Source organism: Anthonomus grandis, chromosome 10, assembly GCF_022605725.1.
Source record: "Anthonomus grandis grandis chromosome 10, icAntGran1.3, whole genome shotgun sequence".
Lineage (NCBI taxonomy): Eukaryota > Metazoa > Arthropoda > Insecta > Coleoptera > Curculionidae > Anthonomus > Anthonomus grandis.
Genome location: NC_065555.1, coordinates 10,689,166 through 10,715,489, shown reverse-complemented (window position 1 = coordinate 10,715,489; position 26,324 = coordinate 10,689,166). Strand labels below are relative to the sequence as shown.

General features: G+C 33.5%; 1 protein-coding gene across 1 annotated transcript; it reads left to right on the top strand.

Annotated features, from left to right (window-relative positions):
• The first annotated feature begins 570 nt into the window (after window positions 1-570).
• Window positions 571-25,857, top strand: LOC126741737 (splicing factor 1). Its single transcript, XM_050448282.1, has 14 exons — window positions 571-898; window positions 10,972-11,150; window positions 11,358-11,504; window positions 13,388-13,463; window positions 15,900-16,052; window positions 16,113-16,219; window positions 19,421-19,587; window positions 19,649-19,807; window positions 20,000-20,141; window positions 21,352-21,408; window positions 21,942-22,115; window positions 22,852-22,947; window positions 24,416-24,550; window positions 25,719-25,857. Exons 1-13 carry the CDS (start codon window positions 711-713, stop codon window positions 24,526-24,528), a joined length of 1,758 nt encoding a protein of 585 aa, XP_050304239.1. The 5' UTR covers window positions 571-710; the 3' UTR covers window positions 24,529-24,550; window positions 25,719-25,857.
• Window positions 25,858-26,324: the final 467 nt, after the last annotated feature.

The window sequence follows — 26,324 nt, the reverse complement described above, 5'->3', positions numbered from 1 at the left end:
CAATGTGGCTATCTTCACTTAAAAGGAGGTATTTGTTGGGTGGGATAATGATTTGGAAAGTATTATTGAAGGGAACTGAGGGAGTATACCGACGATACAATGCATAATTTTTTATTTTGACTATAGGTGTCATATCGACTGCGTCAGTTAAATGTAACAAACGCCAGTTAACACGATAATAACACAGTTTCTAACAAAAATGGAATTGTGATACGAGTATTTATACTGTTTACTTAGTAATCAATAAATTGAAAAAGGCTTATAAAGTTTTTAGGTAGCTGAATAGGCAGATTAACTAGCACAATTTTATTGATTACTGTTATGTATTTTCCATTTAATTCAATTAATAAACAATATCATCAGAACATTATTTATATCTTTAAATGTAATTTTTTTTAAAACAAAATGAAATCGTTTACACACGTAATAATTTAGCGGAAAAATATGCAATTTAGCGGAATGTAAACGTCGATTACATTCGTAAAAGCGGATTTTTTGCTTTAATAGTTGGCAACGCTGCGAGGGCGTCCACGCCACGACGAGCTAGGGGCGTCACGGGCTGACGAGGCGGCCATTTTGCCAAGCAGTTACGTTTACGTCAACCCGTCATTCTTTTCTTTCTTTGCATTCGTCAATCGATCGGCTTCATAGAGTTTATTTTATAATAAAAAGGTAAAAAACCGCATTTTAAAGAAAAATTTATATAAATAATGGTGTCAAGGCATCGCGACCGTTCTCGAGACCGAGATAGAGACAGGGATCGGGAACGTGATCGTGATCGCGATAGGGACAGAGACCGAAGACGCCGCACCAGATCCAGGGACCGCGATAGAGAGCGGGACCGAGACCGGGATCGTGATCGTGATCGTCACAGGGACCGGGACAGGGAAAGCAGAAGGTATGAGGAGTTTAACATTTATTAAAGTTATAATTAGTGTATAAAACTGAGGTCAATGTGCTTGCCACATGGCGGGTCAGGTTTCTTAATCCTTTGAGTTGGTCTCTTTAGGACCTTTATTGTAAAATAGTTATATGCTTTGTTACATAATATTCAGCCGATGCTTTTAAGGACGTATTGAGGTCTAGAATTGATATTTTTATTGTCAAGGCTGCAATTGATGCTTTTGATACAAGGTCTCAAGGATGGGAAAGATCATGTGGCTCGACTATTCTATGATCTAAGTTCAGCGTTTGACACAATTTATCATAGTTTGCTGTTGAAGAAGCTCTATGCATGCAGTGTAAGAGGAGTATCTCTAGACTGTGTTGAAACATACTTGCAGGACAACAGACAGTTGTTATTGATAGGGTTAGGTCCAATCTCTGGGGATGTAGTGTGGGTGTCCCACAGGGATCAATCCTGGGTCAGTTATTTGGTAATTCTGCAGTTTTGTGGCTTTTGTCAAAACTGACGAAAAATGGTTGGGTTTTTTGCAAAATAAGTAGATTTGGATGTATATTTTACTAAGAGTGGAGCAAAGCCAAATTTTATCATGACAAGGGTGTTATCACTCACTATAATATAATACATAATTATACTCTATTTCAGAAGTGTATAGAGCAATAAACTGGAAAATTCCGTTCTGTTTGGCTACATTTCGTGGTAGTTCATAGGCGCAGGTACTTATAATATTTATGAATTTAATTTTCACGGATTAAATGCCTTTATTTTGAAAGAGATATAATACTAAATAAATACTTTTCATTCCTTTTGTATAGGTACCTATCTTTTAACGCTTTTGTTTTAACATGCAAAAAGGGGGTCGGGTAATATATACAGACTATAAATACTTTTAAATCATATTTTAAATGTTAGTAGTCACTGCTACGCTGTAGTGTAATCACAATATTATTATCCCAATATTTAAAAAATGGAGGTATTCAGTCCAACGAAAAGATGTACTAAAAATTCTCCACTATCGCTGAGTGAAAAAGTTATTATTTTAGATGTACATGATTGCATAAAACACGATTACCCTAGTTTTACTGTGCAAGAAATTGTTGAAAAATGTTCTCGAATGAGTGGAATTGGAAAGTCCACCATTTTCAAATTGTTGCGGGAAAGAAAAGTAGCAGGTCAAGTGCAATCTCCCAAGCAAAAGCCAGGACGACCTACAAAAGTCCTTGATGAAAATGCTAAATGTATAATTCGAAGAAAAATTCACTCTTTTTATTTTAAAAAGGGAATACCCACCCTAGACAAAATTTTAATGGAGCTTGGCCGAGATGACAGTATTCCGTTGATAAGTAGAAAACTTTAAAAAATATGGATTTTGCCTGGGAAAAGCATAACCGCAAAGCACTTTTACTGGAGAGCGACGAAATTGTTTGTTGGAGACGACAATACTTAAGAAGTATCAAGCAGTACCGCAGGGAGCAAAAGAAAGTTTTTTATCTTGATGAGACGTGGATTAACGAAGGTTATATAGTCCAAAAAATGTGGCAAGGCAAAAATATAACCAGTGCTCGCCAAGCTTTCATAGAAGGCCTGTCTACGGGTATTAAAGTACCTTCGGGAAAAAGAAAAAAACTTTTTTAAAAGAAGGTCTGCTAACCTTTGAGTCGACTCGCACAGGAGATTACCATGAAGACATGAACTCAGACGTTTTCGAGGACTATTTTGGTGAAATGATAAAATTTCTTCTGGCTAATTCGGTGGTGGTTATGGATAACGCAAGCTATCATTCACGGCGAATAGAGAAGACGCCAACTTCAAGTTGGAGAAAGCAAGAAATTATCGGTTGGCTGACTGCAAAAGGTATTGCGTTTGAAGCAAATTTGATAAAAAAAAAGAACTGCTGGCCATAGCAAACTTACACAAAACTCGTTTCATGAAATACGCCGTGGAAGATATAGCCGAAAAATATAATATAACTGTACTGCGCTTACCGCCATATCATTGCGAACTAAATCCTATAGAACTGATATGGGTGCAGGTACAAGGATTTGTAGCAAGACAAAACACGACTTTTAAAATGAAAGATGTTAAGCTACTGTTTGATCAAGCCATTACGGAAGCGACACCAGAGAATTGGCGAAAAGCAGTCCAGCATGTAATTAAGCAAGAGGACAAAATGTGGGATCTTGACAACCTCATCGATCAGGCAGTCGATCCTTTAATTATAATGTCAAGAGGTGATGACAGTTCATCAGATGACGAAGAAGACTACAATCTATTATAATTTAAAATTGTTATACACTGTTCAAAAAGTGCCAGATCCAAAAGTGACATTTTCAACTGTTTTACTCTACATATTATGTTCAATAAATTTGTGAAAAAAATATATTATTCTATTTAAACAAAAGTAACTTTCTAAAATAAAATAGCATTTAAGTACATTAATTATAAGGTAAAAAACAAGTCCCAGTTGCACACCTTTGGCGAACCGTTTTCAATGTTTATCAGTGGGTAACAATGGGCAAAACTCATAAATTGACCCAAAACCGGGTGGCACTACCTGCAATCAACAAAAAGAAAGAATTTTACATTGAAACTAATACCCAACTGAGGTAGTGGCATAAAATATTGGTGGATCACCAGGTACCACTTTTGCATACCTAATAAGGTTTTATTGCTCTACACACTTCTGAAATAGAGTATAATCATGTCTTATAGTAAGTGATTTAATGGGTGATAACACCATCGTCATAATAAAATCTGGATTTCACCCCTCTTAGTGAAAAATATATATCCAAATCTAGCCATTGTGCAAAAAGTCCCATCATTTTCTGTTAGTTTAGACAAAACCCGCTAAAATGCAGAATTACCAGTTATTCTTTATTATAATTATGAGTGGCATACAGGATCTCTGTGTGCCCTTGGGTCACACAGTATTGTATGAGGATGATACTAATATATTATTAAGAAATGGTAATGTTGCCAAACTGTCAAGACTGTAACATTGTGTCAAATTAATTTCATGAATATTTTGTGAATAATGGCCTTGTACTAGAAATCACCAAAACTACATTTTTGCAACTATTTCTCAAAAACTACCATAAATTATGATTTTCTAGTTAAACTAGCAGGCAAAACAATAGAAAGCTCTTTAAGTGTAAAGTTTCTTGGGCTCATTGTGTTGATTAGAAATTAATGTGGGAGAGTCATATTGATAAAGTTTGTGAGAAAATTAGTTATTTATAAACATTGCATCAGTCATCAAAATTCAACAAGGGAGGCACAGAATTTGGTTCTTTTATACTACAGATTCACTGTAAGCCAGAGCTCACCTTCATCTATAGGTTCTCATCTCCAACAAATTTTTAATTGAATCTAAAGAATTCCTGATTGGGCATGCATTTTATTTGGCTCAGAAATTTATGGATTTTTCAACAACATAGTGGAACTTAAAATCTCCACTGTATTGTTTTTTTTAATTGCAAATTTTAATGTAATTATTTTGTTCATTCTTTGCTATGACTAGTCATATAATTGCTTCTATAAGTTCTTTCCTGTAATTCACCGTGGTTTCATTGATGAATAGATTTGTTTAGATTATAGATTTTTTAGTTTTTGTTTTTTTGGTCCCATAGTGAGGTTCCCAATTTCTTTTGGTACAAGGAAGTATATGTGGTTAATCATTTAATACATTTACACTGTACATATAGTTCACTCAAAGATATACCATTGATTGTTGACTGCATTAAAAAACTAATTATTTGTTGGGTCATTAAAAGACCCAAAATTATCATATTTGTTATCAGTGCCAGATTAGAAATTTAATATTAATGATATATGCATGTAGAGCTGCTAGCAGTTCAATTGACGAGTGCAGATTGTATCCTTGTTCAGGGTAATCTCCATCTTGAATCTGTCTATTACTTTGGACAGATTCAATTCTAACAATGTAAACATTACGGTTTGGATACCAGAATGGAGCTGCATAATCACAATTTTATTAGGGAATTAAAAATAAGATGATTCTACTTGATATATTAGTAAGTCTGATGTACCTAGCTCTTATAATAAAACCAAGTGATAATATAGTTCTAATTAAGTTCTTTACAAATTACTTAAATGGCTATTTTTTGTTGTAAGCAAGTGATTTCAGATATTTTTATAGTTAATTGTCTTGCTCTTTAAGTTTTTTTTTTTGAGGGAGTATAGTGCAAAAATTTGGCAACCACAGGCAGGTTCTGATGGTGAGCCACCCTGCAGTAACACCTTTAGAAGAAGGCATTTGAGTTTTGATGCTAAAGAAATAATAAAACATGTTTATCAATCTTTACTTGCAAGAGATTTTAAATCTGGCAAGGCTGCAGCCAAGGCATGTGCTTTGACAAAAACACCTTTGTCTGCAGTTTAGGATATATCCTAGATAGGGAAATCCAGAATCTCCAGGAGAAAACGAAGACTCTGACTACTTGATATGTGTGGATGAGAGTGATTTGGATCTATTGGGAAGAAAAATTGTCAGATGTATGAAGAACAGTCAATACCTACTGTGGTTACCCTAAGAAAAAGACTAATTAGAGAGAAAACAAATATTTCTTTTAGCATATCTAGCTTTTAGACCTTGAACAATGGGGTTCTTCTTAACAAAAGTAATATAAATTACTGTAGTTCAAAAGTTTAATTTTACAATAAGAGCACTAGTTACAAACTATAAAAGTAGACTTAATATACATACATACAGAAAAGAACCGGTGACGATCCCCGGGTAATGAAGACGAGCAAGTCTGCAAACATAGCAGGGCAAGCCACCAGCTATGCAAAAGCGGCAAAGCTCATCAGAATCGGAGTATTGCCGGAGGACTACCCTGAGGCAACTCTAACCTCCGAACAACTCACAGATGTGGAGGAAGCAATCGTATCAGAAATGATCAACAGCACAACAAAGGGCCTGCAGTTCTCAGGTATTCATTTTCGCTCGGGAATGATACTTGTGGACTGCGAGTCGGAGCAGACAGCAGAATGGCTGGCTCAGATGGCACCTAGGTTGAAGGAATGGAAAGGGCCAGCGCTGGTAGCGAAAAGAGGAGAGGACATCCCAAAAGCGCATACCATCAGCCTTTTTCTTCCACGGAGCAAAGGGCAAGACACCACAGCTCTCTTGAAACTCATTGGAGTACAGAATCCAGAGATCTCCACCGAGACCTGGAAAGTAATAAGCGCCAAAGGAAATGGCCACGGTCAAGTGCTTTCTGTTGGAATCGACACCAAATCTGCGGATAGCATCCAGGCAAAGGGATACACTATCCACTACAGGTTTGGGCAAATCCCCGTATCTGGCCTCAGAAAGCAGGAGAAGGCAAAGAACGAAAAGATGGAGCTTGATCCATCCACTTCAGCCTCTACCTCCTCCGAGCCAGTCGCCAATGAGAACACCTCTACGGCGACTGAAACACAAGAGACCGAGGGCATGGACCTCGATCTCAATGTCAACCCGACCACTTCCGCTGAGGAGAATGTCATCAGCAGCGAAGAAGAAGATAGGCTTCTGGGACCTAATGTAGACCATCAGGGGGACGGACCGGATGGCCCTGACAAATCATAAGAGGACTTCACTCTGCCAAACCGGAAGCCTTTAAATTCAGCAAATTAGCACAAATAAACCTGCAACACAAACGAGCATCCTCCGATGTGATTGCACGGATGTTTGTCAAGCAAGATCTGGGACTAGTCTTGATCCAAGAACCCTGGATCAATCGGGGGCAGATCAAGGGTCTGTCAAGCAAAACGTCAAAAGTAATATATGATACCAGGCAGGAATCACCCAGAGCCTGCATTCTTATAAGAAATAACATCAATTACATATGTATTTCAGAACTCATGACACGGGACCTAACACCTATTGTCGTAAATCTCGACATTGGGGACACAAACAGGACCATAGTAATTGCGTCAGCATATTTTGCTGGAGATGGGCCTATGACACCACCAGCAGAAGTGCAAGAGCTGATTCAATACTGTAGCAGATTGCGTCTACCACTCCTCCTAGGCTGCGACGCAAATGCTCACCATATCACATGGGGAAGCACAGATATTAACTTTAGAGGTGAGTGTCTGCTTGAATATCTAACGACAACCGATCTCGAGGTTCTGAATGTGGGAACTACACCAACATTCGTAACTAAATCGAGATCGGAAGTATTAGATATTACTTTAGTCAGCTCCAGTCTCAGAGACCACATCAAGGAATGGAGAGTATCAGCTGAACCATCACTGTCCGACCACAGGATTATCGAATTCAAGCTGGACAGCATTAAATACAATCGACCCGAAAGGAGGGTCCCAGGAAAAACAGACTGGGAATTATACAACACCAATCTGGAAAACAACTTAAATTATCTAAGCTTAAATGGGAAACCGCACCATCTAGACTTAGAGCAGGACTCACAAGCTGTCACACGTGCAATAAATGAGGCGTTCGACTCAAGTTGCCCAGTGACCAGTGAGAGACCCGTTAAAGACGCCCCGTGGTGGAATACACACCTGTCAAAACTAAGGTCAAAAGTGCGTCATCTTTTCAATAGAGCGAAAAGAGACGGTAACTGGCAGGTATATGCCGAAGTGCTTACTCTTTATAACAAAGAGATAAGAAAAACCAAAAGACAGCACTTCAGAACTTTCTGTGCGGAAATCGCTAACACTCCGACTGCGGCTAGACTGCACAAAGCAATGGCTAAGGGAGGCACATACCCAATAATGGCCCTCAAAAAGCCAGATGGCACCTACACGAAGGGAGAAGAGGAGCAAGCCATCCTATTACTTCAAACACACTTTCCAGGGTGCGAACCTATAGAAACGGTCCCAATAAAGTACACCAATCCTAAAAAAGAGGACTGGGAAGTTGCAAGGACCGTCTTTACGACAGAAAGGTTGAAATGGGCAATAAACACCTTTCGACCGTACAAGTCACCGGGAGTGGATGGAATTTTTCCTGCTCTCCTACAAAACGGACAAGAGAAAATCCTTCCTCACCTGAGTAGAATAGCAAGGACGAGCTTAGCGTCGGGATACATTCCCAGTAGCTGGCGAAGGGCAAAAGTCACCTTCATACCGAAAATAGGAAAAAAAGATGGGACTGACCCCAAATCTTTCAGACCTATCAGCCTTACGTCTTTCATTCTGAAAACAATAGAAAAAATTGTAGACAACCATATCAGGAATGACATTCTGGAGAGAGCACCTCTACATCAGTGTCAACATGCTTATAGAGCGGGCAGATCCACAGAAACCGCACTATATCAACTGACACAAATCATCCAGAAAAGCCTGAATGAGAAAGAAACAGCCATCTGCGCCTTTCTAGATATATCTGGGGCATTTGATAACACGTCACATGTAGCGGTAAAAAATGCCCTGGAAAAAAGAAATTTGAACAAAACCATAATCCGATGGATTTGTCAAATGCTTGCCACGCGTACGGCTGAGACTACTGTGGGCGAACAGACCACAGGCATCAAAACTACTCGTGGCACGCCTCAAGGAGGGGTAACTTCACCCTTACTATGGAGTCTAGTAGTCGATGAACTACTTGAGATATTGACAAATCTCGGTTTCACCTGCATAGGATATGCTGATGATATCGTTATTATAGTCAAAGGCAGGTATAAGGGCACTTTATACGACCTCATACAAAGAAGCCTAAGCATCACGGAAGAATGGTGCACATCAGTGGGGCTGAGCATAAATTCAGCGAAAACTACTATCGTACCATTCACTCGTAAAAGGAAAATGCAACCCACCAGGGACATCCACCTGGGCGGACAAGTTGTACATACATCGGATGAAGTAAAATATCTAGGAGTGACACTGGATAGTAAGCTTAGTTGGAACAAGCATCTAGAATTCACAGTAAACAAGGCCACTAAAGCCATTATGATCTGTAGGAACCTAGCGGGTAAAAACTGGGGATGCTCCCCAAAAATACTGCGATGGATGTACACCATGATGGTTAAACCCATAATCACATATGGGGCAGTGGTGTGGCATGACACTACAAAGTTAAGTACAGTAAGGCGTAAACTTGACAAGGTTCAAAGACTTGCATGCGTATGCATTACAGGAGCTATGAAAACATGCCCCACAGCAGCACTGGAGGTCATAGTTGACCTGGCACCTCTTCACCTGGCAGTAGAGGGAGCTGCTAAAAGGGCCATGTTCAGATTAGCAAGGGATAGAACGAACAGTAGGGACATTGATCAGAGAGCCTGGGTATCTCAAACAAGATCCATTCCCCTGTTCGATCTTCCCAAGGACGATATAACTCGGGAATATCACTTTGTTAGGAATTTCAGTACAAAAATTGACAGCAAAAGTGACTGGGAAAATGGATCTGTCGCCCGCTCACTTAAGCAGAATACTATCAAATGGTACACAGATGGTTCTAAAACCGAAAAAGGAACAGGAGCTGGAGTATTTGGGCCTGGCACCAAATACTCAGAGCCACTGGGAAAATACACCAGTGTCTTTCAAGCGGAAATACACGCTATAGAAAGATGCGCTCAATTAATCCTGAACAAAGACTACCTCAAGCAGGACATCGCAATCTTCACCGACAGTCAAGCAGCCATAGCAGCACTGAGTTCACATGTCATCAGTTCTAAAATGGTAAGAGACTGTTTGGGCAAACTTAATGAGGTAGGAAAGAGAAACAAAGTCACAATATTGTGGGTACCTGGACATACAGGCGTGCAAGGTAACGAAGAAGCCAATATTCTGGCAAAAAAGGGATCTGGTTCTCAATTTGTAGGACCGGAACCTTTCTGCGGCATAGGAAAGAATACTTACCTATATGAGCTTACAAAAATGGAGGATCAACTCAGAGAAAGCCTCTGGGATGATCATCCAGGGTTGAGACACTCCAAGATGTTCCTTGGAACCCTCGACCCAAAAAAATCTAAAGCTCTAGTAAGTTTAACTAAAACTAAACTACGGATTGTAACAGGATTCCTAACAGGGCACTGTCACCTTCGAGAACACCGCAGGAAACTAAAACTAGAACAGACAGGTGAATGCAGATTCTGTGGGGAAGAGGAAGAGACCCCAGAACACCTAGTAACTGCATGCGAAACAGTTGCCGAAAGTCGTGCCATGCACCTCGGTAATTATGAAATTCCAGAAGGAAATATCTCATTACTGGAACCGTCACAACTATTAGCCTTTATTAAAGCCATAGGATTGTACGAAGTAATTTGACTTGAGAATAACATCAAGCAGTAATTAGAAAGGGGCACACAATAGATCTTTTGGGTCGCAGTGAAACTTCACCCTTTTTTTTAATCTAATCTAATCTAATCTACATACATACAAAAGATATAAAGTGGTTAGACAAAACTTGAAACTAAAATATAACGGGGTAAAATATAATATAAAAAACATAAATAGAAGTATGTAAACAGTGGACATAATATATTACCAGATAATTGCAAATAGATCTGAAGACACTTAAAAACTTAAAATATAAAAAAAATTTGTTAAAATAGTGTAATAAAAAATTACTCCTTATTTTGATTTTTACCTTTAATGCCCCCATACTGTCATTAGTTCACAGGAGGCTAATAGTGCCAATAAGAGAAAAGAGGGGGTTAACTAAAGGAAAAAGGAGACGAGTTAAAATGGTTTTTTTGTAGCCTCTAGAATTTTCTGCTTCCATAAGTTCTCATTTTCCTTCAGTAGATTATTCTTGTCTGTCAGTCAATCTTTTTAGATGTTTGATCATCTTAGCTTTGTCGTGTTTTTCTCTAATCTCAATTTCATCGGCGGCAATATCACAACAAACAACGCGTGTTATGTACAAGAAAGTAATTTTTTCTTTCTAATCTCTTGTTGCACATGAGCTAGGGAAAATGCCACCCCACTTTATGCATGAAACTACACCTAAGTATTTTTTGTCCATCAAATAAATGCATTTTTATCCATCAAGCAAATAACAGCCTTAATTCGATAGTTCATTTAAGGTACTAAATACAGAAAATTATTATTTTTTTATAATAATATTTTATTTAAAAGTTCTCTTTTTTTAGGTCCAGAGATCGTTACAGAGATAGAAGTCGAAGCAGAAGCCGTTCAAGAAAGCGCGAAAGAACTCCAGAGGAAATTGATGGGGAAAAACTAATTCAAGATACTTTAGCCACTTTGGCGGCATCTAGAAGTTTTAATCAATTTCTACAAGCTCAGGGCGAGAATTCCAATCATTCCACTGGTAAGTATTTCTCTTTTTCAAGCTGCAAACTTTTTAGTTCTTTCTTAATAAGTTAGTTTTGAATTAACAAAAAATAAATCTGTATAAATGCTTGTTAGATAAATCTTTATTCTTTTAGACTAGTTATTTAAAGAGAAATTTGCGATTTTTGAGTTATCAACATTTTTTGAGAGATTTTCACATTAGACAAATTTATTTTGTCAATAGGAAGTCAAGACAATGATGAAGCAAATGAGAGAAGAAGAAAGCGACGGTCGAGGTGGGGTGGAAGTGAACATGAGAAGATTTTTATTCCTGGCATGCCAACTATTTTACCACCAAATTTGGATAAGGACCAGGAGGCTGCTTACTTATGTAAGTATAGTTGTGTAGTGTTTGTTTGTTTTAGTATATGTTACTTTTTTTGGATTTTATGATGTTAAATATGCAAATTTGTTATTTAAAATTATAGAAAGGTAAGTGAATGTATAAATTTGCCACACCCCTGTTATTGATCATTTTTATAGGGTGCCATGGTGTAATTTAAGAATCTGGTAGTAATAAACTGATTATTATGAGTTTTACTTCACACAGAGCTGTGTTATGCTGTGTTTTTCTGCTAATTATCTATTTTTTTTTTCATTTTAAAATAATTATTAGGTATATGTTATTCAAATGAACTTTAGGTGAAGGGAGACAATGCATACATAAATTACTTTGTGTCAGTAGAAGGTCCAAAGATTATATGTCTCTTACAGGTTATATATAAATAGTTTTAAATCAGGACTTGGCAATCAGTCAGTCAGAGACAAGTAAGAAATATAATAATCAATTAAGTAACATAAATCAATAACTTAAAATAAAATAAGAGAAAAAAAAAATCTTGAGTTGTGTTTACATTCATTTCCCAATATGTTGAAAATATTATATATCATCAACATTAATAACTACCTATCTAGTTATTTCAAGGGCATATGTGTACTAACATATATTTCAGAAAAGTAATAAAATATTGATTATTATTTTCATTTCCTCTTTGCTAATTGTGAACATATATTATGGTATATACAGGGTGTTCTGTAAATAATTTTTAACAGCAGATTCCTTTTAAAAAAAAGAATGAGGTTAAGTTAACTTTTCCTAGTTCAAAAGTCAAAGATAACCAAGAAACATGGTGATAAACCTAATGTCATATTTTTGAATTTTGGCCATAAATTTAGCATTTATTCTTTGTTTTTAACAAAATTTGCACAATAGGTTTTTTTTTATATGGAAAACCTTAAGTTATTCATAAAATAATGGTAAAAATATTAACTGCTGCTGAGTTATTTCGAAATAAGTAATTATTTTATAGAATTCGGCGATCTTTCAGTAAAAGAATTTTAAAATGAGACAAATGGAGGTCATATTGAATACTGGCAATTATTCATAATTTTTATTTTAAATTTATCTTCTGTATTTTATTATTCATTCGAAGTGTAATAAAGCATTTTAAATAGTTTATGAATGATGTTTTTTTGAGTGCATTGAAAATTTTAAATGTAAATATCTCGAAAACGGTTAATCATAGAGATTTTTCAAGTATACCTTTTATTTAGTAAAAAAAATAAATTATGTCAAGCCTAAAAAAACTATTGAGTTTAAAAAAAGTCAAAATGTTGCTGGTGGCATATTCCATGACATAATTTTAAAAAAAGTTAATTTTAAGATTTGCTATATAAAAAAAAAACCAATTGTCCAATTTTTTTTAAAAACATTGACTTTATCTCCCTGTATCTCATTTATCTTTGAGTTTCGGAGTGGGAAAATGTAACTACCTCATTCTTTGTTCAAAGGAATCTGCTGTTAAATTATTTACCATTATTTATGAGACACCCTTTATATAATTAAACATTATTCTATATAGAGAGTGGTTCAGATTGAAATTATTTCACCAGGATTTACTGAACATATTTATGACAGCATAGACACTGCATATCTTTGTAGGTCTATTTCACTTGTTCCTAAAAAAGAAATCTTTGCTAAAAATTCTAATACTTATCTAGGAAAAGTCACCATAAGCCTACTAAGACTTCAGTTATTACCTGGTGAAATAGTCAATTATTACGAAAAATGGTAGGTTGTAATAATTAAAGAATGAAAATAAAAGTTTTATTTTCAGCAAATATACATATATATTGTATTTTTATATTTTCGCTCTAAAAAGTTATTCTTCTAACTCCAGGGCACTTTGCCCTTTTTAACCCATTTTATTTCAGTGCAACTACAGATTGAAGAAGTCAGCAGGAAACTACGCTCAGGAGATCTGGGAATTCCTCCTAATCCTGAAGAAAGGTTTGTCAAAACTGTCATCCTCTTATGCTCTCCGCTGACGGAGAAGAGTTTATGAAATTGGCGGATTCATTATTAATGGTGGTGCCAATAGTTTATAACAGAGAAGTTTTTAAAGTGGTTTGACTATATCACATTTTATTTTTTAATATTTTTTTATTGGTAGGTAGGAATATTAAGTGGCATTTTGTTAAATATGATCTTAGGCACTTTTAGTCAAGTTTAGTAATGACAGAGAAATTTACAATAAGCTTAATCTTAATTGCTTTTGGACAGTTTAGATAGTCCTTTATAACTAATTGTAGCTTCAATCATCGTTTCTAAACCCAAACTTTTAAAATAAAATATACTTTCTATTTGCAAATATGTCCTATTTTGTTAGTTATGAATGCAAGGCTTAAAAAAATATGAAAAACCATTAAAATAGGCATTTTTTACCATTATTGTCTGACTCAATCTATCAAGGGGTCCAATAATCAAAATATTAATATATATTATTTTTCAAATATAAATAAAGCTGAAATCAATTTAGGCTTAGCAAAGTCTAGCTAATTAGTTTTTTTTCCTTGTTCATCTCCCAAATCACGTTATAATACTATGGATATGAATTATTAATTGTTTAATGGATTTAAGGGTAAATTAAGATTAAACTTATGGAAGTTTCACAGTTTTGTATACATGAATAAAAAAATTACAGGCCTAATTTCTATTTTTTAATTAATTAGTAGATATTTTACAGAATGCTCCCTCAGGTGAGATTTGGGTCAAAATATTAAGTTTTTATTGAAAATTTGTCTTAAATTTAAAAAAATATACATAAACAGTAGATAGACAAATGGTTTTTTAAAAAAATCAAAGGAAATAAAAATTAATTCTTTAATAAATTTGTTTAAGTATATTATGGGCAACATAAACATGTTTAAAAATAATAAAACATTCTTTAGAAACAATCACCTCATATGGCAAATAATAAGAAATAACTAAATATACACTGGACAAAAGTTGATAGACAAATTTAAAAAATAACCAACACTCTTTTTTTTTTGAAGTATTTTTTTTAATTACAAGTGCCGGAACTGCCGGAAGCAAAATCGCGGCAAACTACGAACAGGTCGCAGGTGACCGATGAGCTGTTGACTTGTGATGTGAGTTATGCTTGCCTCTTTTTATAGTGTTTAGACCCTACAATTTTTTTGAAATTTGAACGACCTTATCATTCAAATGAACGAATCTTGTGGAACGGGTCATTTCAATGAATGACCTGAAGATAGACGGGTCATCAAAAAGAACCGGGTCTTCCCGTCCCTATTAATAATGCGTTGTCTTAAATTAAGAGAGAATCTATTTCCGCGTGGCATGTTGTAATTCCAGAATTGTTTTTGTATATCTACTTTTGACCAGCTATATGTATATTATTTAACTGAAATTTATTGGGATCTTTTTATCGACCGCCTTACAAATAACAATAATTTAAAATCTAGGGAACCTGTGGGTAAATCTTTAAACAATTATATGAAAATAATACTTTGTCTATCGACGTTTGGCCACTACTGTAACCAATGGTTTTATTTAAGTTTCCGTTAAAGCACATTTAACCTGCTAATATATATTCTAAAGTACTTGATCTACCATGTATGCTGTCCTGAATATATTATTGATTTAGTTTCTGACTGTTTTTCAAAAAATTAATTCTTCAAAAGAATGTGGAAACTTAAATTGCCTCCTCATTTCTATTACAATTGTTATTTTTACTGTTTAATTTTTAAAAGTCATTACAAAATTTGTATTATTTTGACCATAATCCATCTGGGCTAGTAAACAGATTTAAGATTACATTTTTTATAAGGAATTTTAGATTTACACTTTTTTAGTCACTCTGTATTAATTTTTATTAAATCCATCATTTTAATAAAAACTTAAGTTTAACGAAGCATCCTGAAAATATTTTGGATTAGATAGCTACAGAAATCTAATAAAAAATGTCTGTTTCAGATAAAGTCCTGAACAACTAGTCAATGACAGAATTTAGCTAAAAATTAATACTTATTTGTTCTTTTCAGCACTGACTAAAACAAAATTCATTTTCAGGCTTTTAATAATAACGAAGATAGTTTCTTTTCAGCCTAATAGAAATTTTAATTTTTCAGGCAAATAACTAATTAATTATCTCTTTAGGAACATATCCATTGGATTAAACTTAGCATCTACATATAAACTACATTTATGTTATAAAGAAATACTGTTTATATTTTTTTTACAATATAATTGTAGTTTTCTTTAGTTTTAATTCTTTTTAATAAGATACTAGCTATAAGATAAAAATATGCTCTTAGCCGTTGGGAAAAGTGAAGCCAACTTAAGCATTTGGTTACAAAACTTAAATCCCTACGTCACGGGGCTAGATAGAAGAAGGAAATTAATTCTATCTATTTCAAACAGATCACCTAGTCCCGAACCTATCTATAGCAGTGATGGCAAAAGGCTGAACACTAGGGAATTTAGGACAAGAAAGAGGCTAGAAGAAGAAAGGCACAATTTAGTCCTTAAAATGCAATCTATAAATCCAGAATTTAAGCCTCCTGCGGATTATAAGTAGGTGACTGTTTTATTTTATTTTTGGGTATATAATTAAAAGTTCTTTGTTTGTTTTAGACCTCCAGTAATAAGGGTCAGTGACAAAGTTATGATTCCACAAGAAGAACACCCTGAAATTAACTTTGTTGGGCTGTTAATAGGACCTAGGGGAAACACATTAAAAAGTAAGTTAATAAGTTGATTTTAATTTTAAAAAAGTAATGTGGCAACGTAAGTTTTTGGAATGGTTTATTTCTTTAAAATAAAAAATTGAAAAACGTAAAGCATGACCTATAGGCAACTTAAGGGCTGAACTTTAGTTCCTTAAGTCTTAAAAGACTTAACATCGTCATCTACAATGCTGAACTATATTCATAGTACATTTTTATTCCAAAAATTAAAACAATAACATAAAATATTATTAAGTCAGAAAATAGATTAAGATTAATAAACAGATAATTACTACAGTTATTTAATAATATTTTAAAATGTAGATGATTTTGAAGAGGAACCCGACAAATTATAGATTAAAAAAATTAGAAAAAAGAACATAAAGGAGAGAGAAGAAAAAGATAAATAAGCTAGAAAGGGGATATAATAAGAAGAAAAGTAAATTACATAAAAAATCTTAACTGATTCAAAAGCATTTCCCTTGATTTACACGTTTGATGCCTCGAAATTCTTAGAGGAATACCTTAAAAAAATAATTTTATTATTAAAAGCTGAACATGATAGTGCAAATGATAATAAAGAAGTAAAGGGTCTTTTAAACAACTTGTTTCTATGGTGGGGAATAGTTGGTGTTCAAGTATTTATTTTGTTCATGTACAGAATTTCTAAAAATTATTTCTTGATAAATGTAACCCTAATTACAGTTTAAGTACAATTAAACACATACAGGCAAAGTGATCTTTGTTGGTTGTGTTAAGCCAGCAAGCATATTTAAGCTTCAATAATATGGTATGTTCTGGCAGCATTAAAAACACCAGTAAAATATTATTTTATTTCACTGAGATACAAAGTGTTTAACTTTGTTAAGAAAGGAATTAAACTCCACCGTTGTTAAGAATTACAAACTACTTAAATTGTTTTAAATTGTCATACAGGTGTTAGGTCCTCAAGGTGTTATACAAAGACAGTGTTGTGTTGAGTTGTAAGTTTTGTAAATGAAATCAACTGTATAATCATGTTCAATATTTCAATAATACAGTGGAATCGCTCATAACTCTAATTTCATGGGACTAATTTAATATATGGAAATAATTTAAGACCACATTGAACAACGGACAAAAAAAGACATTTTTAATTAGCCGTGTATTCTTCTATTAAAATAATTCGTTTTGATAAACATTTGTATTTTTAATACAATTGGATTCATACGACTTTTTCATTTGGGTAAGGGAATTAAAAATATGGTCATTTTTATTCTTATTCATAGTAAAGGCTGTTTAAATAGTATTCAAAGTCTTTAAAACTTCTTTTAGTGGTGATGTTTCACTTGGAATTTTTTTATATCTCTCATCTGAAATTTCCATTTCTTCTTGTTTTTCTGGGCTGACTGCACTGCTAACAATTTAATCATTGTGTTGGAATCTGGCTTGTAATTAGATTTTCATTAAGATTTATAAAATCATCCATTTATATTATAAACTTTCGTAAATTTCTTAAATGTCTCTTCTTCTAAGGCTGCTCGTTGTTCATCAGTGATGTTATTCCTTAATTCGGCTAGTGGAATTCCATGTTCTTTACCACAAAAGTTATTAATTCCAAAACCGACCTTCCTAAAATAATTAGGGATTGTTGTCTTCCAAACCCTGGACAAAATGTTAACACAATCTAAGAGATCGATTTTGGAGTGGAAGCATGTGATTCAATATTATTTAAAATTTTATTCAATATGCGACGTCAATAATGAAATTTAAAACTTTTTATTACACCCTGATCAAGAGGCAGTTTAGAAGTTATATTAAAGTTTTCTTTTTTGACGTCAAAAATATTTATGAAGTATGTTTGTCTAGAGGCCATAATTCAAAAAACCAGTTGTCCAAGCTCATTTATTATTTTTATAAGTAACCAGCAAACATTTAATTCCATATCGCGGTTTGGCATCTTTCCAATCAAGAGTATTTTTAGCTTTTATTGGCTGTAAGTAAATACTTAATAAGGTTACTCCTTAATTTACCTCGATGGCATTTTTCATCCCTGTAACTTAAAGTTTTGTCGGGAAGACATTTGAAAAATAGACCAGTTTCATCTGCATTTAAAAAAATATATCTTTATAGGGAGCCAAAATAGCCCGCAAAATTTCTTTCATTTAGGTATTGTATTTTTCCTCTTCTATAGCTGCACTTTTAGCTCAAACTTTTTTTGGAAAAAATAAACATTACGTTATGTTACACGCAAGCACGATTTTAAGCAATTTTTTTCTGTAATTCAGTTTAGCCTATTTTTTTTTTTTTAATTTTGGAGCCACCCTGAGCTGTCTTAAAACTTACTATCATCAGTCACTTTCTCGGTAAAGCTCTTTGCTTTTTGTTGCAATATGTCTGCTTTCTAAACCATTTTATCATAGCAACGTATTCTCTGCGTCTATTTCATTTTAAACTGGATTTATTTTTAAAGTTTGTTAACGAATTGAAGGACGGCTGCTTTATTCTTAATAATTATAGATCAAGTACCCTGTGGTATGTCATATTCATGACTAAGTTTCTTCAGAATACCACTATCAACTTTAACTATTTAATTTTTTTTTTTTATCGTCAAGCATTTGCGGTGAAGACATTTTAAAGGCAATTTACAGAACACCATGCCACAGGAACTATATACTGGTATCGGGAGTAAAATGAATACAACAAATTGACCAACATCACCCTAAGGAAAATCCGTGGTCTATCTATAGTCTAGCCAATCAATAGTCAATAGTCGACGCCACTATTCGTTTTGCAGATTGGGCGTTAAAATTTCGACCTATAGAAGTTGCGTTTTTAAGGCTCGGTTAGATCTTCCAGTTATAGTTCGTGGAAATTATAATAAAATGTAAACGAATCGCTTAAATATTCAAGATATGTATAGAAAACTTCGACTTACAAAAGTAACACAATTTATATATTTTTGAATATTTAGTATAATTTTATAAATTGAACTCAAACTATGCTTATACAGATCTAATCCTTTAAATAATTTTAAAATTCAAGTGCAAATTATTGAAATGACAGAGAAAGAAATATTGCCACTTTTGTCATAGCATGATGTTTTTATACCATCTTTCGGGACTGATAATTCCAAGATTGATAACATACCCTTACTGATAATATTTGGATACATATATAACAGTCAAAAAAATTAGTAAGGTATATAACTCTTAACGAAAAATCTGCTATTTACAGCAATGGAAAAAGATACTGGAGCCAAAATTATTATAAGAGGAAAGGGAAGCGTAAAAGAAGGCAAAGTGGGCCGAAAAGATGGACAGCCCTTGCCAGGTGAAGATGAGCCTCTACATGCTTACATTACTGCTACCAATCCTGAATGCGTCAAGAAGGCTGTAGAGAGGGTTAGTGATTATTGGCATTTCATTAATAAAATCAAATTTGACATATTTATTATTTTTTTAGATAAAGGAAGTTATTAGACAAGGCGTTGAAGTACCAGAAAACCAAAATGATCTTAGGAGAATGCAGTTAAGAGAATTGGCTCAGCTGAATGGTACTTTGCGAGAAAATGATGGACTGAGATGTAGTAATTGTGGGGCTACTGATCACAAATCTTGGTTGGTAAGTTGGAAATATGAATAATAAAATGTGTTTTCATGATATACCTATTTTATATGATGTTCTATACCATCTTTCGGGTCTGAGAACTGTTTGATTGATAACATACCCTCTACTGATTTTTTTAAATGCAACAATTTGATTGTTTGAGATTATGGAAGGTATGCTATACACAGTTTTTTTTTTTAATTTTAGTGTCCAGACAAACCAAATGTGACCAACAATATAGTATGTTCAAGTTGTGGGGCTGCTGGACATATTGCCAAAGATTGCAGATCAAAACGTCCTGGATTAGGTGGACCGCCGGATGCTGAAGAAACTGCAAAAATTGACGAAGGTAAAATGTTTTATAATCATTTTGTTTTCAACTCTTATTTAATTGGCCTCGTAGGTTTGTGTCTTTTAATTGCATATTTCGTTTATCAAAGTCTTTCAATATTGATAAACTAAAAAATGCAATTTATTTTCTTAAATTTGCTTTAACATATTACAATTAGAGATGGAACGGACTTATTTTTTATGTCCATTAAGATACGCATTCCTGTGTTATTATTCCTGATAAATAGCTCTTTACTTCCAACAGTCACCTACTTACAGGATTTACAAAAATTTACAAATATAAACAAACAAGTGCCACAAAGCTATTAGAGAAATATAATAAAATGTATTCCTGTTTGAATATCATATAGTAAAAATAATATTGTATCCCAATTCATTCATAGCATGTGTTTCATAAGAAGTTTCTTTTTGATAATTTTATTTAAATCGAAAAAATACCAATATCTACTATTATCGTTAAAAGTTGTACACATATAACGATCTAGTTAATATATTGTTATTAGGACGCTTACAGTAAAACGTACGAGAATTCCTTGAATTAAGCCTGGAAATGCATAGCGACATCTGATTAATTAATTGATGTCATCGATTTTATTGTGTAATAATTTATATAAAAAAGCACTGCAATAATTTTGCTACGATCGTCCAAACACACCAGCTTGAATCGATCAAGAAGTAATTTTTGTAAAACGCCTTTTTGATATATGCCATTGTGTTTAAAGGCTAAATATTTTACAAATCTTCTTTGAATATACTCTATACTATTGATGCAAGCTTGGTAAATTGGATGCCAAATAACTATTGCAAATTGTAATTTTGAAAAAATAAAAAATGTAATATCAAGAAAAAAAATCTGGCCGAAAAGTTACATCTGAATACGGTTACTCGTATTATTTTTATAAGAAAAGTGGAACTAAAAAGCATAACAAGCCCAACACTGTCGCAAACACAGAAGTTTTTAGGATTCAAGTGAAAAAGGCCATCTCTCATGGTCAGTCACCATAATAGAGAATATTGACTGTTTCCAAGGTTATAAAAACTCTTGATTTATTAGATTTTTTAGTAATACTTCCACATGATGTTTTACACCATCTTTCGGGTCTGAGATTACTTGATTGACAACATACTTATACTGATCAATTCATCTATATAATTATAGACATATAGATGTTTTAAGTATTATTATTAACATTTTTGTGTTATTTTAGAGTACATGTCGTTAATGGCAGAATTGGGAGAAGGACCCCCTCCGGTACCACCAGGAAGTAAGTTTTTACATTCTTTAATAACAGCAATAACATTAAAAAAAGCTTAAATATAATAATTGGATTTTTTTGCATTTTCTAATTATTATTAAAATTTACTTTGAGAAGGGGTTGTACAAAATATATTAACTGGATGTTACAAGACATGAAAAAAAAAAGGAATTAGTGCAGTTAATGTAGATAATGTTCTCTTAACGACATGTATTGTTTTTATGACAGCCAGTAGGGAAACTTTGCTAAAAGACGGAAGTTCTTATGAGTTCGTGTAATAAATACAGAAAAAAAGAAACGTGCAGGAGGTTATTATTGGTAATAGAATTAATATATGATATTAAAGTAACAATAACAATGGTTTTTTCTATATATAAAAATGTAGTTTTTACTGCGATTACTGTTATTGTCTTGTATAACACCAGGAATATTTAAAATATATTTGCGCATATGTAGACTTTTTCTATACCCCCTTTTCCTAGAGTACAAAAAAACCTTCAGAACATTGATAATATACTCCTAAATTGTTCTAATATTTCTAGGTGAAGCAGGCGGATTTAAGCGTACAACGCCGTCCTTCAATCTGTTTCAAGCGCAGTCTGCGCCAAGGCCTTTAATGGCACCACCGGGCACCCAACCGATGGCGCCACCGTGGGGTACACCTTGGGGACCCGCACCCATACCGCCTGGAATACCCCCTCCACCTCCGCCACCAGGTAACATTTTTCTGTCCAAATTAATAGAACGAGCGCCAAATACGTTTTGAAATGTGGGTTTCGGCGAAACTAAGCACGGGCGAAGCACGTTTTTTTGTTGTAATATTGACGATTTGATCTGCCGTACTTCCAAAATTGCCGGTACAGAAAATTGTAATAGATTGAAACAAATATATTTAATATCTCTTCCGATCATTTAAAATCTTACAATAATAGACAGGAAGCCTGTACTTAAGTAGTCTTCTCAACAATTTTTACACGTTTAACTGTAACCATCAACAATTCATAGAGCAAACAAAAGTTTATTTAAATTATGCCTTAACTGTAGTGCGCTATAATTCAATGAAGCAAGCCGAAATATTTAGCCATTATTTTCAAAGAGACTTGGAGTCATTGTTCTTGGAAGTCCAAAAAAATAACCATTCTTTATTTTGAAAATTGTGGATAAAATTACATAAACTGAATTTTGTTTATTGATTTTTTCAGTATAATAAAAAGTCATGAAAAATTTTTATTGCAAATATATTACTCATTCATTTTGAATATTTTTTATTACCAATATATACTCATCAATTCTTTTGCGAATACGATACAGGCAGCAAGTGTCTAAAATTTAATGCAGAAATACTTTACACCATCCACTAAATACACAAAATATGTAGAATTTACTCCTATTAACCTTAAAAAAATTTAAATTTACCCTTTACTACCACTTTAGATTTTTGTTCTTATTTAGGTGCTGTAGGCACGACTCCGCCGCCACTTATGTCGACTTGGGCCGCCCAACCTCCACCTCCTGGTGCTACTAGCATCCCAGCATGGCCACCTGTCGGTAAGGCAAATTTTGCATTCTTTTATAAGATCTATTACATATTTATAAGATTAATTACATAACGTGGGCGCTCAACATTTACTTATCTGAAAACTTATGTTTATTATAAAACTTGTATCTTTGTAACCTTATGTAAAATCGTCGATTTGGTGTAGGTTGAATTAGATTCAAGAAGAACTTTGACGCTTTGAAAAACGAAAGGCAAAATCTACTTTATATTCAACAGGAATACTTGTATGTGGGTTGTTATTTATATTTTGAGCCTAGTAAGGAAATAACAGCAATTTATTGTTGAAAATGGCCTTATCGTTTTGCGATTCTCCATGATGAGCGCGCACTCGAATAAACTTTCTAACAACCGTAACACATTCTACTTAAAGTAGTATAAATATAAAGTCGGATAGCGTATGATGAAGAATGATCGTTGCTGCTTTTTTTATGTATTTCATCAGTTACTTCTGGCAAACAAATGCACTTGTACCATCCAGAATTTACCGGTTCACGGTAAATTCTGTCTTCTAAATCTAGTTTCGGTTAGTCGAAGAGCCTTACAGTGTATTTCGGTTTTGTTTCGAGTTTATGGGCATAGATTCAAGATTCGTCATCTGTTTCGAGGTTAAACGTAGCTGTTGATGCTCCTCCATTGCATTTACTGAGCATTTTTTAGAACCAATTCACACGCTCTTTTTGACATTTTTCCGAAATTTTTTTTCAAATTAAGTCACAGGAGAATCTTTATTCAGTACTTCTTACTACGTTTTTTTGGATGACTTTTTTGTCACAACAGCACAAGTTATGCTCAAATGACAAAGCTTTCTGAAAAACTTAAGCGTTAAAAGGGCCAAACTTTCATATGAAAACGTCAAATAGAAGACTGACTATCCCTACGATCAAACAAACCGGCTTTCATGCCAAATTCTTGTTTTTCATAAATTTTACGTATTTGTTACACCTGGAATTTGTTTCAATACATTTAATGATTGTAGATTAGTGTTTTTGGGCACAGTAGCATTTAAAGGGAGAATATAAACATAAAACTACATTTGTTTATACAAAACAGTAAATATGCTTACGAAGTTCTAAAGAATTCTCAATTTTTTTTTAGGTTGAACACAAAATCAGTTTTTCGCCTATGATTCCACTGTATGCTTAAAGTCTTTTATAAGAATACTAAGTATAGTGAGAGAATTTTACGATTCACTATACCCCAAATAGTGTTTTACACATTATAATGTTGGAATTTAAAATGATATTGGAAACATGTAACATAGAGAATTAGACCTAAACTGTTGAACTGTTTCAGGCATATAAAATAGTTTCATTTTGATACATGATGTTTATACCATCTTTCGGGTCTGAGAATCCCAAGATTGACAACATAACCCTTACTGATATTCATTTATATATTTTTTATTTATACAAAATTGGCTCACATACAAGAATTCACCGTTAGTTTTGTGTGTTGCAGCTCCACCGCCATATTGGCCTACTGGCGCTGCCGGTTCCATACCTCCACCGCCCCCTGGTTTAGATGTCACCAGTTTACTTACTGCACCGCCGCCTCCACCGCCATCTAGCTAGAATACTTATGGTTTCAGAGAAAGTAAGCACAATAATGAAAAAAAATATGTTGTGATAATTATACAAACAATAATAGTAGTTATAATGTTACATGTTAATTTTAAATGGCTGCGAATGAAATGTTCTATAGGGTGATTTTTCAGTAAAAATCAAATGGTCTTAAGTTTGTGCTACACTAAGGAACAATTTAGAAGAACATTAATTGCAATAAAACGATATTTTGTACTTTTTTTTTCAAGTCTGGAATGTGTTTATACAATAGGGTAAGAAAATATACAGTGCTTTTATTTCATAACAAACCACCCTTAATTAAATAACTGCTTAAAAAAATACACGTCCATTCAGATTCAGGAGGACGTTTAGTTTTATATTTGACAAAGTTCTGTCGCAACTAGTTTTCTATACTATGTTAGTATCAAGTTTTCTAGCCATAAAACTACAAAACAGACTTCTACGTAAGGTACAAGCTCTTATTATTTTTGTTTGTCTCTTATGGATTTCAATTAACACATTTTTTATTGGAGAACAATGAACAAAATCTTACACCCATGAGATAATCTTACAAAGATTTTATGACGAAGCAGAATTATCTGTTTTGCAGTAAATAACATGTATATTTTTATCCCGGCATTTATAATTACTAGTTGGTCATCACCATGTTATTATTTTTTGGGGGCATTTTATTTTCATGAAGTAATACATTTTGAGAAGAAATGTCTACTATTAAAAGCATAACAAAATAAATGCTCAAAATTCACACAGTATCGCAAAAAAAGTCCTTTTGTCATACTGTGGATTGCTACTGTTTGTTTTGCACTTATAATTATTCGACTGGGTTTGTGGCAATTGATGATTTTTTTCACGGTCTGCCAAGGCGATTTCACTTAGTTGCCATAAGACCTTAACGATTTATGATATTCAAAATTTAATTTTCTTATACGAAAAAATTAAATATATTGGATGTAAATATAATACAAACGATTATTTTAACAATAATTAGTGTTTTTTTGAATTAACGTTTCTCGGACAAACTATTTGTATTGCTATTCGCCATAATTACCCTTAACTTGATACTTCATATCATCTTTCAGGTCTGATGATCTTAAAATAGACAACATAAACCTCACTGATATTTTGTTAAAGATTGTGATAATTCGACGCAAAACTAATATAGTCTTTATTTTTTTCAGCACACTGGACTTTGTTCCTGCACCCATCTAAGTATAGTTTTCAAAGTAAAGGCTTGAGAAAGTTTTATTTAATTTAATTGCGTATTGTGGCTTGTAGTTTAGAAAAGAGTATATGTAGTAAAAGTTTTTATAAAAATGATCTTAATTCGAAAAACTCATCCATTATCCCAAAGATGCTGGTCATGCACTTTTATAAAAGGTAAAAAACACGAAATCTACAGCATCACAAATAGTTATTTGTGATGCTGTAGATTTCGTGTTTTTTACCTTTTATAAAAAAAATGATCTTAATGTTAAAATTATTTCTGGAGTACGTTTCATTAGCTATTGAGGGATTTATTTAGCTATAGTAAGAATCAAATGTATGTGTATTATACAAATAAATATGTATAAGCTATATCAGACTTTTTTTCGTAAAATGAATTTTACTAGTTTGAGTCAGTAGTACTGCTATAGTGGTAAAATAGTATGAATATTGTGTTATGAGATTTTTCTCTGTTTTTTTATTACAGGTTAGTATAACAGTTCTATTTGTGTGTTAATGGCAATTTTAAGGGTAAGTATTTTTTACTATCATATATAAATCAATCAATCAAAATATGCTTT